This window comes from Chiloscyllium plagiosum, chromosome 14, assembly GCF_004010195.1.
Source record: "Chiloscyllium plagiosum isolate BGI_BamShark_2017 chromosome 14, ASM401019v2, whole genome shotgun sequence".
Lineage (NCBI taxonomy): Eukaryota > Metazoa > Chordata > Chondrichthyes > Orectolobiformes > Hemiscylliidae > Chiloscyllium > Chiloscyllium plagiosum.
The window spans coordinates 71,304,066-71,319,446 of record NC_057723.1 but is presented as its reverse complement, the minus strand read 5'-3'; the positions used below and the strand labels follow the sequence as shown (position 1 = coordinate 71,319,446).

The following is a 15,381-nucleotide window of genomic DNA, read 5'->3' as shown; positions in this document are numbered from 1 at the left end:
TGTTTGCTCATCAGTCCTTTGCCTTTCTGCAGCTTATACAGTCCTAGTTCCCAGATTTATCTGATAGCATTAGTTTAACCAATCATACCAGCTTGTTTTGTCTTTCTAAACTAATTATCTTCTGCCACACTGGTCCATTACTTTACACTTAACCTATCACATTGCAGCACTATCACCTTTAGCATTAGCTCATCTATCAGTGATTTAACTAGCCTATCACAGTGTGCTACCATTATCTGTTACTGGAGCCCAGTAATATGATCCTATGCATGCATTACACCACTAAGTTAACTACATAACTGCCAAATTAACTTCTATATATTCCATAACACAAACCCTGTTTTCATCTCTGGAGGCAAGTACTCCAAGATTGACCATAGGAAATGGAGGGTGGAAGCAGGTTATCTTTCATCCTGGGTTTTCCTACTCTCCCAGCTTACTCTGAGGACAGGTTTTTTTGGGGGTGGTAGAGGACAGAGTATATGTCTCAGCTCTATTCAGTCTCTATGTTCAGACACACTCATTTACTCATTAACTCATGCCCACTCCATGTACACACTTGGCGTCTTACTCCATTCTTCACACATGTACGTTCAGTCTACACCACTCCATCCCACACACACTCTTCCCCTCCCACTCCCACATACATCCTTCACTCTCTCCCAAACACTCTCCAGCTCACCAACTGAATCCTTCCACTTTCTCCCTCATACTCTCCATCACCCTCAAGCCTTCTGTCCCCCACACAAACACATACCTACTCTTACTTTCACTCACTCACTCACACTCCCCCTTTAGGTCCCTCCCAATCTCTCTCTTGCACACATACACACGCCCCCCCATCTCACTTCCTCCTTTCCCTACACAGACCTCTTCCTCTTCGTCTTCCTCTTCCTCTTCCTCTTTCCACAGATGTCCTCAAACTGGATGCAAATGAAGCAGACTGTGAGCCTAATTGATCATCTTAAATATGTTTCTGCTGAACGAGCAAGCAATAACTTTGCAAGTGGTTAGCAATGACCTCACGTGAGACATGATTTTCAAAGACGTGCAGGTTAGGTGAATGGCCATGCTAAATTGCCCACAGTGTTCAGGGATGTGTAGGTTAGGTGCATTAGTCAGGAGTAGATACAGAATAATAGGGTAGTGGAATGGGTTTGGGTGGGATACTCTTAGGAGGATCGCTGTGGACTTGTTGGGTCGAAGACCCTGTTTGTCCACTGTCCAGATTCTATATTATTCACAAAAAAAATGCCTGAAATGCTTCCAACAAGACACTGAAGTTAGTTACACATTGGTAACCTAGTCTTCCTTAACTCCCAGGTGTTTGTGAAGGTGCTTTCAGCACGGTCTTTGACTGGGTCTATCCACGTGAGAATCCCGACGGCACCTTAACTTACCACTTCAACACGTACTTCTTCAGGAAGAGCTGGTATTGGATGTACGAGAACAGGAGCAACAGAACACGCTATGGAGATCCAATTCCTATCTCTGCTGGCTGGCGCAATCTCCCTGATTCTAATATCGATGCCTTTGTTCATGTCTGGGCCTGGAGCAGTAACCTGGAGGAGAAGAGAGATGCCCAGTACTTCTTCAAAGGTAAGTACACCTGGCTGTCAGTTTATTGGAAACTTTCATTCAGGGAAATGAGTACAATACCCACTATCATCGTTGCTGTGTTGGTAAATACAACGCCAGATATGAGATTGAATCATTCTGAAAAGAAACATTCCATGTTTCAATCTTCCAGCTGCGCTGATTGGCTGCCAGCCCACTAGAGTATCAAAGTCAAATAATCTGCCTTGACCTCTCCAGCATCATCAAAGAACTTGCATTTATATGGTGCCTTTCATAATCTGTAGATATAGCTATGTGCTTCACAACCAATGAAGCACTATTTTAGGGAAACATGATTGTATTACAGGAAGACAGCAAGTATTTGGGGATGCAGGGTTAATGTCACTGGACCGGGCCATTCAATAGGTTCTAAGTCTCAATATGGCAGATAGGAGTGAGATTCAGTTGATCACAGGAAATGGGAATGATGGCTGGTCTCGCACATAGTCAACATGATAGCTTCTGTTAATTGCTGTAAAAGCCTATTCGGTGTGCCAATGTTCTTCAGTGACAGTACTCTGCCATCCTTAGCTAGACTGGCCTACAAGTGACTCCAGACCCACAGCAGCGTTGTTTGCTCTAACCTGCCCTCTATGATGACCCAGACAACCATTCAGTTCAAGGACAGTTAGGGACGAGCAATATAAATGCTGGCTGTGGCAATGACACGCACAACCCATGAAAGGATAGAGATAAAGAAATGGCATACTGCAGGGTTCCACTAACAGTGCTGGGGAAATGGCCAGATAATCCATTCCAAGTGTTCACTGGGAGATAAAAATTGCCAAAGACATTTCGAAATACTCTTTTTCAACACATCACCCTGTTTCAGGGAAAAATATGTGGCTGTAAGAGCTGCTCCTTTTTTGAGGTATTTTAGGTGTTGGAGGTGATTTCCTTGAATTCCAGGAGCAGCAACTACTGTTTTACAGGCTGTTGAAAAGACATCTGGATGGGTATATGAATAGGAAGGGTTTAGAGGTATATGGGCCAAGTGCTGGCAAATGGGACTAGATTAGGCTGGGATATCTGGCTGGCATGGACGAGTTGGACCATAGGGTCTGTTTCTGTGCTGTACACCTCTATAACTCCATGACTGTATTCACATCCATCTGAGAGTGTAGTATTGGTGTTCAGCCATTCTGTGGGGTATTTAGGAGCTTGCGTGGTCTATAGTGTATGAAAGGGTAGCCAGTTCCCGTCTCAGAGAGTAAAATAGACGTAGTTCATTTCATTTCTGCTACCTTTTAACTTATACATATAGATTTACATTACCATCTAACCTTGGGTGTCCCACACGATTCATACTTCACTTATGTACCAAGTCCTTCTGACTTCATCACTGTGCTTATTGAACAAAAGTAACCCTTCTAAACCCTTTCTGATTCAGAGACAACATCTCCCCACAAAAATGTTTTGCTCCAAAACCATTATTTGTTATCCCTTTGTTAATATAATTACATTTACCACTAGAGCATCTCTCCTTATGTTTTTGACTTTACAAATTCTGACAATCTGGAGGTTTAATTATTCTCCCCATACACGTTCTCTTCCAGCTTGGAAGAACAAGCATTTGTTGGGTAGAAATTAATAACCTTGGGCTGTCTTCCCCCCAGTCTGATGTCTGAGGCTATCTACTTAACTAAAGAACCTTCAGTCACTTGTCATGGGATAATTCCTGCTATCGTGAGCACATTTTTCTTTGCAGCAAGTTAAATCTTTAGGTGTTGCCTTGTCCCTTTTATATGTTTGAAAAGCGTGGTGCTGGAAAAGCATGGCAGATCAGGCAGCATCCGAGGAATAGGAGGGTCGACATTTCAGGCGTAAACCCTTCAGCCTGCTCCTTGGATGCTGCCTGACCTGCTGTGCTTTTCCAGCACCACGCTTTTCAACCCTGACCTCCAGCATCTGCAGTCCTCACTTTTTCCTTTTATAGTGGTGTCTTCCACAGAGTTGTACTCATCACAACTTTATTGTCAGTCTCCCTGTAAATTTGTGCTGATTTAGGTAGAACTTATTACTTTAATATAGTGATTAGTTTAGGCTTTCTGGGCTTTGCTTTCATTGATCGAATTATTGGTGAAATCAACCTGTCGCTCCCTCCATTGTGTTACTGGAAGATTCCTTCTTGCTTGATGTGATATCCTTTATGATTGTTGAGGATTCCTTTTTGAAAGGAAGGACTTTTCACAATAACTATTGATGTGTCACCTTATCAAATGCTTTCTGGAAATCTAAGCACATTACACATACCTGTTCTCCTTTAGCTACAGCATGTTACGTCAAGGAGCTCCAAAGGATTGGTCAAACATGATTTCCTTTTCAAAAAGCCACAAGGAGTTTGGTTAGGCCACTTTTTGAATAGTGAATGCAATTCTGGTCTGCTTCCTATCGGAAGGATGTTGTGAAACTTGAAAGGGTTTGGGAAAGATTTACAAGGTTATTGCCAGGGTTGGAGGATTTGAGCTACAGGGAGAGGCTGAATGGGCTGAGGCCGTTTTCCCTGGAGCATCAGAAGCTGAGGGGTGATGTTATAAAATTATGACAGGCAGGGATAGGATAAATAGACAAGGTCTCTCTTCCCTGGGGCAGGGGAGTCCAGAGCGAAAGGGCATAGGTTTAGGGTGAGAGGGGAAAGATATAAAAGAGGCGTAAAGGGTAACATTTAATGCAGAGGGCAGTACATGTATGGAATGAGCTGCCAGAGGAAATGGTGGAGGTTGGGACAATTACAGCTTTTAAAAGATATCTATATGGGTAACAAATAGGAAGGGTTTGGAGGGATATGGGCCAAGTGCTGGCAAATGGGACTAGATTAGGCCAGGATGTCTAGTCAGCATGGACAAGTTGGACCGAAAGGTCTCTTTCCATGCTGTACATCTCTATAACTCTATAATGCTTTCTGATTACCTTGAACATTTCTATGTGCCCTGCTGTAATTTCTTTAATAATAGTTTCTAACATTTTCCTGAACACTTCTTTAAATTCCCCAGTGCCTATCACCTTTCAGTTTACCATGTCTCCAGTTCCATAGAAAAGAATAGAATCCATAGAATCCCTACAGCGGGGAAACAGGCCATTCAGCCCAACTAGTCCACACTGACCCTTTGAAGAGGATCCCACCCAGACCCATTCCCATCCCCCTACCCTATCCTTGTAACCCTACGCATCCCTTCCATGGCTAATGCAGCTAACCTACACATCCCTGGACACTATAGATAATTTAGGATGGCCAATCCACCAAACCTGCACATCTTTGGACTGTGAGAGGAAACTGGAGTACCCAGAGGAAACCCACGAATACACGGGGAGGACATGCAAACTCCACACAGACAATTGCCCAAGGATTGAATCAAACCCAGGGTTCCTGGAGCTGCGAGGCAGCAGTGCCAGCCACGGAGTCACTGTGCCGCCCTGTTCTCTGCTTCTGAGTTGTGCAAGTTCCTCTCTTGATTGGTCAATTCCATTTTTTTAAGCAATGCCTCATAGTATGGTATGACAGCAATGTGCATTTTTAAATTCTTGCCCTTTCAGTCTGAATTCTTGCACAGTTTAAATTCTCCTCTTTGTACTTGCATTCCTACTTTTCATTTGCACAATCTCCAACGTTTGTTCACTTATCAGCTGAACCTTTCTTTTATTCATTCAAGGGATATGGGCTCCTCTGGCTCGGCCATCATTTATTGCCCATCCCTCATTTCCCAGAGGGTAGTTAAGAGTCAACCACATTGCTGTGGGTTTGAAATAACATGTAGGCCAGATCAGGTAAGGATGACAGACTTCCTTCCCTAAGGGCCGGGTGAATTTTCCAACACTTGACATTGGTTTTTGGTCATCATTAGACTCTCAATTCTAGATTCTTTATTGAATTCAAATTCCACCTTCTGCCATGGCAGGATTTGAGCCCTGGTCCTGAGAACATTGGCTGAGTTTCTGAATTAATAGTCAAGAGATAATATCACTAGGCCATAGCCTTGCCTTGGACTCAGTAACACTTCCACAGACTGCAGCCTTGAAGCTACAGATTTCCTCTATTCCATTGCATCCCTTATCAGATCTGAAATTATTTCTGTCTTTCTTTGAAGTATTGAAATATTCCTGAATGTATCAATTAACTCTGGTTTCTTACAATCTACCAAGTGTACATTTGTTTTGCTATTTATGTATCTCCTCCACCACCCTCTCTATTTCCTTCTGTCTATCAGCTCAGCTGTTAAACCTAGACCCACTTTCCCTTTGCAGGTAAATGTGAAAAAAATCTCAAAGCACAATTTGAAAGAAATCAAGAAAATCCCAACCAACTTTACACTTGAACCAGCATCACTGAAAGATTATTACTAAAAGATTATCACGAAAAGATTATCTGTGATGTGGTTTCTTGAGTTAAATACCACAGCCAGTATGATATGGTCTGAGAGATACCCTTTATGTTAGATTATGTAACCTACATCACAAAGATTGGGTTCTTGTTGAGCCAAATTTCTTGAAGTTTATTAATTACACTAACTATTTATATGGCTATAACATCAAAGACTTGCTCATTGCCTGCATTCTGTGCTTACTGATGTCACCATACATTGCATACACATTACAGAGACTGAACACATTACACTGACTCGATTACACAGAGAGTGACTAAAGATGAAGTGGGTACCTTTATGCTTGTGTTGTGATACTGTGTCATTTTCTTAAAGATACACTGCTTGCCTGGTCAGGAATCTTTGCAATAAATCAACAAACTGGTTATTGTCGGTTAGTGCGGCTTTGCAATGTGCAAATTAACTGAAGTATTTCTTATATTACGAGAGTAATTATTCTTCAAAATGGATGGACATGAATGCAAACCTTTATATCAGCAAACTCTGTCTTGCCCATTACTTTTTATGCACAAAGAAGTAGTGAGATATAAAAAGATAGGGAATGAACAATAGAAGGAGGGTGTGATCACTTTTCTGGTACATATGTTTATTCTTGTACAGCGCACTGTAAACAACAATTATATTACTGTTGCTCATGAGATATGCATACAAAGCTTGTCATTCCTGATGAAGAGCTTATGCTCAAATTGTCAACTCTCCTGCTCCTCGGATGCTGCCTGACCGGCTGTGCTTTTCCAGCACCACACTTTTTGTGCTTTTCCAGCACCACACTTTTTGACTCTGATCTCCAGCATCTGCGGTCCTCACTTTCTCCAAATCTTGTTATTCATCCATGAAAGACTGTTAGAAAGACAACTACAAAAATCATTTCAAACAGGTTGATGGACTTTTGGCCTTTATTGCAAGTAGGTCGGAATGGAGAATGGAGGAAGTGACGTTCTATCAGAAATTTTCTCAGACACCGTCTGGACTAAGAGGGCTGGGTAAATCAGGCCTATACATCTGGAATTTAGAAGTCTGAGAAGTGACCTCATCAGTGTACTGAATCCAGATGATGCCTGTTGGAGGGAGGCTGACAGATTGCATCGACTGGCCAATGTGTCTAAAACACAAGGGTAGAGCCTCAGGAAGAAGGACTATTTAAGACTTGTGTTGAGTTGACTCCAAGGGTGCTGAATCTTTCGGACTCCCACCCCCTCCTCAGAGGGTTGTGGATATTCCACCTTTGACCACATTTAAGGGTTGGATGGAGAGATTACTGGTCTCTCCAGGATCAATAGATACGGGGAGAGGCAGAAATGTGGACTAGAAACTCAAAAGAAGCCATGATTTATTTGAATATCAGAGGAGGTTCAAGAAGCTAAATGGTCTTCTGTTTCTATTTGTTGCATGCTTGAATACACAACTGTTTCCATTGAATTACAGACCTTGTATTTATATAGCACCCTTAATGTAGGAAACCACTGCAAGGTACCTCACAAGAGCTTTATCACACTGAGTGGTCTGGTCCTACTCCAGTTTCTTGTGTTCCTGTGTACTGCAACCAATGCAGTGGACCTCAGTAAGGGGATATTATCCTTGGAGGACATGCAGCATAGATTGACACTGGGACCCAGAGGCTAATTCATGAATACAGCTCACATTAACTTGGCTTCGTTCCTCTCAGTGTAACGAACATTTGTGCCACACCAATGCCAGGCAATGACCATCTCCAATAAGAGGCAATCTAACCACCACCCCTTCACATTCAATAGCATTACCATTACCGAATCCGCTACTACATATTGTTCTGCCATAACACGGGTTTCGCAAACTCAAACTCGCTGTAAAACAATTGATGAATTGGAGGCACTGTTTCTAAAGCGCAAACTTTTAAAGCGCATATTAGTTATGAAGCGATTCTGACACTATTAGTTTAAATGGTGCAGCTATTACGCAATTTTTTTACAACACGGGATTGCACGAGAACGGAACTACCGTGTTATAGCAGAACCAACTGTATCAACATCCTGGAAGTTACCATTGACCAGAAACTCAGCTGGACTCACCATATAACTACAGTGGTGACATGAGAAGGTCAGAGGTTGGGATTCCTACAGTGAATAACTCACTTCCTAACTAGCCAAAACCTGTCCATTATCTACATAGTTGGGAATGTAATGGAATACTCCCCATTTGTCTGGATGGGTGCAGCTCAAAAACACTCAAGAAGCTCAACACCATCCAGGCTAATGCAACCTGCTTGATTGGCACTACATCCATAAACATTCACTCCTTCCACCATCAATGCTCAGTAGCAGCAGTGTGTACTATCTACAAGATGCGTTGCAGAAATTCACCAAAGATCCTCAGACAGCACCTTCCAAACCCACAACCATCTAGAAGGATAAGGGCAGTAGATATATGGGAGCACCAACACCTGCATGTTCCCCTCCAAGCCAATGGAGGAGAACAGGCAGGTGTTGGTGCTCCCATATATCTGACTTGGAAATGTATCGCTGTTCTTCCAGTGTTGCTAGGTCCATATCCATCATTGTCAATCTACCGACAGCACATGAACTGGAGCAGTTCAAGAAGGCAGCTCACCACCACCTTCTCAAGGGACCATTAGGGACAGGCAGTAGCTTCTGGCCAGCCAGTGAGTCTCACGTCCCTTTGAAGAAATATAAATTACAGAATATTAAGTGCAGAAAACATTAAACTAAATTTATACACGGGTTTAATTTCTGCTGAAGGAGAAAACAAAATCAAGAGGCAAAATCTTAAATTTGGAACTGAAGTGTTTAAGAGTCAGTTCAGAGAGCATTTTCCACACAGATAGTAGGTGAAAATCTGAATTCCTTTTCCCTTTCAAAATGAGGTAGGTAGGTACTGGGAATCATTTGGGGCTTTCAAGTCTAAAATTGCTAAATTTTTGATCAGTCAGAATATCAAGGGAGATGGAGTTAGAGTGAGTAAATGGATTTGTGATGTATTAACAGGCAGAATAGGCTCAAGGGGCTAAATGGCCTCTTCCTGTGACTAATACTTCTCTGTTAATGAGTCATTTGTCTTCCCACTTAAAATGGATGAAGTTTCTGGGGGATGTACGCACACCTTTCCATCTATCTTGGCAGCATCGTCAGTGTCAAAAAGGAACATAATAATTATCTATTTCTGATTTGCAGGGACACAGTACTGGCACTATGATCCCATTAATGATATGGCTTTTACTGAGGATGCACACAGCACCAGATATCCCAAGCTCATCAGCGAAGGGTTCCCTGGTGCCCCAAGCCCAATAGACACTGCGTATTTTGACAGAAAGGACCGGAATATTTATTTCTTCAGGGGCGACGAGGTAAGCTCAGCTTGAGTACACTGTGTTCACGACAGCCATAAATTCTGATTCTTGTTTGTCCTTCAACCTTCAGAAGCTGAATGCATGAAGATGTAAGTCCTGGAAGATAGTGCAAAAGATCCATTTTCCATCGGACTCTTTGCCATGGCTGCCCTGGATTTTAATTGAGAGAGGTCTCTCGGCTTCTCTTGCTCTGGATTCTCAGATATTACTCCCTCTCACTTTTCCTGAACTCCACTTCTCCAGATTATGCAAAAACCTGGCCTTCATAAAGCTCTGTTTGATCTTCCCTTCTCTCAGCCTGTTCCTCTCTTTCACTCCCTTCTCAGACTTGAAATCCTGCAATGGGAACTTCTAGAATGAGGACAGAACAGGCTCAATTTAATGCCTCATTCAGATAATAGCTCCTCTGATTCTCTCAGGCACACCAGCTTATCAGCATAGAGGATGGGTCAGGAAACATGAATCAGTTCTGCTTGCTGTCCATACCCCTTCATCCCTTTAGCTGCAGGTGCCATGTCCTGTGATGTTGTAGTTGTCGATATAAAACCTGAGGGAAATGTAAATTTCATCCCAACAGGCTATTCCTGTTATGGCAGGCGGGATTTGGAAGTCTGTGAGACCCCAACCAGGTAAGTCTGTCTGTAACCATTGAGGAAGGCGTCAGGAACCTTTTGACAAGTTTCCTGATTTTCCAATCCAAACTCATCACCTCACTCCACTTCAGTTTGGAAACCTCCCTCAGTTCACTGGAGCATCAATCCTGTTCTGTACAATATCATTGGGACCCCATTTTCATATCCCCTTCCCTGTGCCCCCCACATTCATCCAAATCTCCACTATGTGCCTTCATATTGCCCTATGCCCTCTTCATCCAGCACATTGCCCAAGTCACTTCCATGTCCTTCATGTGTCCTCCTTTCCTACTTTTACGGTGTCTGTTCCAACGAATCATTGGCAAGCCTGGAAATGAAATCCTTGCCAGACTGACAAAATCAGCCAACACACATTGAAATTCCCCTTTGTGAAAAGACACTCACCTTGCAACATCGGAAAAGTGTCATTCAAGGAGAGTAATACATGATATTCTTAACAAAAGCATGAACTTTCTTAACAGCTCTTAATCTTGTTCAAATGAACACAAAGGCATTGACTTTAAAACAAAAGCACATCAAATAAAGACTAACTGATTACAACCTTGTAAACTCATCCATTAAATAATGCCAGCAGCCCCCTTCAAGCTGTGTCAACACTCCTCAGCCACTCCTAGAGCTCAGCCAAACATTCATGATGAGGCTATCTGGCATTCTTTCCAGGTTAAGCAGGGGAATGGACACTATATGGGGTCATGGGGGAATATGTGAGGGCACTAGCAAAACCTTTCACTTGTCAAAAGGTTCCTGACGCCTTCCTCAATGGTTACAGACAGACTTACTTGGTTGGGGTCTCACAGACTTCCAAATCCCTCCTGCCATAACAAGAATAGCCTGTTGGGATGAAATTCACATTTCCCTCAGGTTTTATATCGACAACTACAACATCACAGGACGTGGGCCCTGCAGCTGAAGGGATGAAGGGGTATGGACAGCAAACAGGAGTGAGATACTGAAATTGCACGATCAGCCATGATTGTATTGAATGGTGGTGCAAGCTCGAAGGGCCAAATGGCCTACTCCTGCACCAACTTTCTATGTTTCGATTTGTGTACCAGGTTGCAACATTTCACAACTATGGAAAGACAGAAGGATCAGGCATGCATGAGTAAATTTGGCCTTTCATTTTACCCATTACCCTTTCAATTCCAAGTAGATGCAGGAGGGGAAGTGCCATCCAACAGTGTTTCAGTCTCAGGAGTGGGATGTGACCTTACAACTTACTGAACCAGAGAGGAGAACTGAACAGGAGCTACCGCCAATAAAGGCACCTCCTTCACAAAACAAGAAAGACAGAAGTAGGAGGGAGAGAGAGATGTTGGGCAGGGGGGACATAACCTCATATCAGCAGGATGTGAGCCTAAACTCAACAGAATCAAGTCAGCCTGTTTGTTTCTCCACAGGTGACGGCGTTCACTATCGATCTTAATCAGAAGGTCAGCGGGTTTCCCAGAAAGATGGTGGATTTTTTCCCACCCGTGGTGGCTGGTGACCATCCGGTGGGGAACCTGGACGCTGCGTTTTACTCCTACACCCACCGCGCCCTCTTCTTCCTGAAGGGCCAGTATTTCTGGAGGGTGGTGAGTGAGCAAGAACGTCAGGTCAGCCCCGCGCTGCCGGTCAGGGGTCTGCACGGCCGCGGGAGAGTGTCTGAGCAATGGTTTGACATCTGCGACATCCACTGGTCGATGCTTGGTGTGTCGCCCAGTTAAGGGTCACACAGTCCACAGTTCCCTGATGCCATCCCTCCATTGCCCTGTGTATGTACACCAAGTGTGGGTGAGATGCTAACCATGTCATTTCTACGTGCATTTTGTAAATACATCCGTGCTTTGGTCAGTTGCAGTTGAATGGACAGAGGTGGAGGTGAAAAGGTAATTTGCAGTTTTCAACATGGTCCGGTTTTTGGGTCTTTACGAGGACAGAAGCAGAATGTGGTACTTGGAAAAAGCCCTCGGTTACAGCGTTCTTGCACAGGCAGTAGTGGCATGGAACACTGATAAAGACAGAAGTATCGCTTTGGAAGAGTAACACATAATTAGTGGGCAAACCATGCAGCAACAGTTTCTATATTTAATAGGTGACAGTGGGAACAAGAAAAATCCCTTGTTCAAAATCCCAAGCTCAAAAAGACAAGATTAAGGAGATATCTATGAAGGCCTTCATTTGTGCATTTATATAACTAGAATGTATCTGGACGATCAGTGCTTAAAGACTCATCTCTACTCATATTTGAGTATCCCTGGCAAGGCCAGTCTTTGTTGCATATCCCTGTTGAGTAGGTCGTGGTTAAGCAACTTCTTGATCTACTACACTCGATATGGTTCCAAATATGACCCCTTCATCCACCCCCCCAACCCACCCACCCCAGTATTGCTGTTAATCTGACACACCAAGTAAGTGCCCCTGTTTGATGGTTTAGTATCAGATTTTATCTAACGATGTTCCTGGGGGGTGTCTGAAGACATTTTACTCTGTTGAAGGCACTATATAAATGCAGGTTGTTGCACAATTCATAATTCGATGAGCCTGTCTGTGCACTCGAGAACGCATAAAAGAAGGGTCACTGAATCCAAAACGTTAACTCTGCTTTATGTCCACAGTTGCTGCCAGACCTGCTGAGCTTTTCCAGCAATTTCTGTTTTTTGTCACAAGCAGTTTGTTGCAATTGCATGGGCAGGACCATACAGTCAATGAGTCATACAGCACAGAATCAGACCCTTCGATCCAACACATCCATGCCGACCAGTTTTCCCAAACTGAACTAAGTCCCATTTCCCACTGTTTGGCCCAAGTCCCTCTAAACCTTTCCTTTACATGTGCCCTCTCATGTCCAAATCTCTTCTAAATGCTGAACTTTACTCACATCTAGCACTTCCTCTGCATACCCTCCCATTTGATCCCCAGAATTCAACATGGACAACTTCACTGGAAGCTGTCAGTTGTCTTTAATTGATGGATGGTCCAAATTTTGCAAGAGTCAAAAAAAAGGGGTCAACACAACAGCCTTACATACCAGGACCTCTGTTGACTTCCAGAGGTCCCTATTGTCAAACCCTTTGGATATGGTTTCACCAATGCTCCATACAACCAAGCAGAATATTCCTACTTTTAGATCCCATTCCCTTTGCAGTGAAAAACAAGTACATCCTTACAGTTATGACTAGGCAGTGGAGTCTGCTATATGTGGCCAACTTTTCCTCCCTCCACTTTAACCACCTTCACTCAACACTTTAGTAATTCACGCATCTCTGGAAATACCTGATGTCACTTGTTATATCTCCTACTTCCTCATTATCATTTCAGCCATTGAGCCCCCCTCTGTTTCCTGTTTAATCAAACTAACTCAGGGCACTCTAACTTAAGAATGGTGACTACACTTCGAAGAAACATTGTTGGTCATTAGGAACTTTGAGGAGTGTTCTGCAAATACGAGTCTTTTTTCTGGTGTCCTGGTCACCTCCGGTCTCTTCCATTTTGCTACCAGACACTTGTTTTCTCTGTTCTTAATGCAGGGTCTGTCCAACCTAGAATCCCTACTGTATGGGAACAGGTCCATCAAGTCCACGCTGACCCTCCAAACAGCATCCCATCTAGACCCACTCCTGTGTTTGTGGTCTCTCAGAAAGCATCTCTTAAATGTGAAATTATGTACAATTGCTGAGAGTATTTATTTTTGAATCATTGCTATATTTATACTGTGTGCAGTGTTTGTCTCAGTTCTTTTCATTCAGATTCTTCTGTTTGGGGACTAGTTAAGTGTCAAACAACAGACAATTTTAATGGCCCTCTGATCTGCTGGTTAATGACTGCCAGTTAAAATGCAATGTCTATTTTGCAAACGACAAATTCATTGCTTTCCTGAAACTGTTCAGCACTCTCCACATAGTTGTTCTCCAGTATCCAATCTACTGGACAAGAGAACTGTGAGTGGAACCGCTGGATAAGGACAGCATTCAACTTAGCTGCAATGATGTCCCTCTCAGCTCAATAAACAGCTGACAAATAACCTGTCCAGATTAACATATTCATTCTCCTTAGTGAGGTGGAGTTAGGCAACGGGTGCTGATGCATAGACATAACAGCAAAAGACACCCACTCTCAGAAGACAATTGACAAGAATCTGCAAATGGACTGAGTTCAGGAACTAGATGGCCAATGTACTCCCATCTCGACAAGTGACACATTTGTCATGCACTCTCTGAACCTTCATTCTATAACTGATGTAGAATCCAATAAACAAATTCTCTGGATAACACAATGTAGTGGGCTGTAGGCTTTTTCTTTCTTTTCTCTTCAGGCCCAGCAGGAGTGAATGGATATCACACTTTAGGGATATGTTTCCATAGTAGCCGATAACTTTTAAAAAAACAAATGTGGATAGCTGACTGAAATGGTGACACAGCAACATTTCACATTGGCCGGCCAAAGGTGGGGGTGTGCCTGGGAATGAGAGGTAGGCTGACCAGAGAAAGTGAGGACTGCAGATGCTGGAGATGAGAGGCGAGAGTGTGGTGCTGGAAAAGCACAGCAGGTCAGGCAACATCTGACCAGTAGGCAGGACGACATTTCAGGAAAGAAAGCTTCATTCCTGATGAAGGGCTTTTGCCCAAAACTTCAACTGATGAAGGAGCAGCGCTCCAAAAGCTTGTGATTTCAAATAAACCTGTTTGACTATGACCTGGTGTCATGTAACCTCTGACTTTGACCAGAGAAGAACAGAGTGCCAGAATGTTTAGTCCATGGGCTTGACTGGTACTCTTGGATAGCACAAGGACCTACATCCCCTTAAGATAATGGTGAGGGTGTCAACTTCCAATCTATCCCACCACAAGGTTTGACGAGCTCCTTGTTCATTCATTTGTAATGAGCTGAAAATGGTGTGACCGTGCCAGTAAAACTGACCTCAAGTGGATGAGACGCACACTTCCACACCCAAACCAGTACAGGTGTCCCCTGCTATCTGAAAGTAGAGTGTTCCTATGAAACCTTTCTGAAGCCAAAATGACATAATGCAAAGAAGCATTCATTTATATGGGAAAAAGTTTGCTTTTTGTCGTAAAAGCGAAAATCCTCTTTGGATTTCTTTTGGTTAGCGAAAACATACTAATTTGGTCTTTTGTAAAAGTGAAGTGGTGTAAAGCGAACTTTCGAAAAGCAAGGATACTTGTACTCCATCCAATGTCTCTGACCCAGCATTACAACAACCTCTCTTCAATGTCTCTGTGCGCCTGTGCAATAGAATATGGAATGGACATGGTCAATGCACCACCTATGTACAAGTAGCATTGTGGAGCTTAGGCAGATGTTGGAGATTAGAGTCAAGAGTGTGGTGCTGGAAAAGCACAGCAGGTCAGGCAGCATCCGAAAAGCAGGAAAATTGACGTTTCGG

At 43.2% G+C, this 15,381-nt stretch overlaps 1 protein-coding gene across 1 annotated transcript in view; it reads left to right on the top strand.

Annotated features, from left to right (window-relative positions):
* LOC122556946 (matrix metalloproteinase-21-like) overlaps positions 1-13,450 on the top strand; it is a 37,773-nt gene extending 24,323 nt beyond the window's left edge. Inside the window, exons 5-7 of the mRNA XM_043704186.1 lie at positions 1,324-1,599; positions 9,164-9,336; positions 11,393-13,450. Of these exons, the coding sequence (XP_043560121.1) occupies positions 1,324-1,599; positions 9,164-9,336; positions 11,393-11,701 (758 nt within the window). The 3' untranslated portion in view covers positions 11,702-13,450. The remainder of the gene's footprint in view (positions 1-1,323; positions 1,600-9,163; positions 9,337-11,392) is intronic.
* The last annotated feature ends 1,931 nt before the right edge of the window (positions 13,451-15,381 follow it).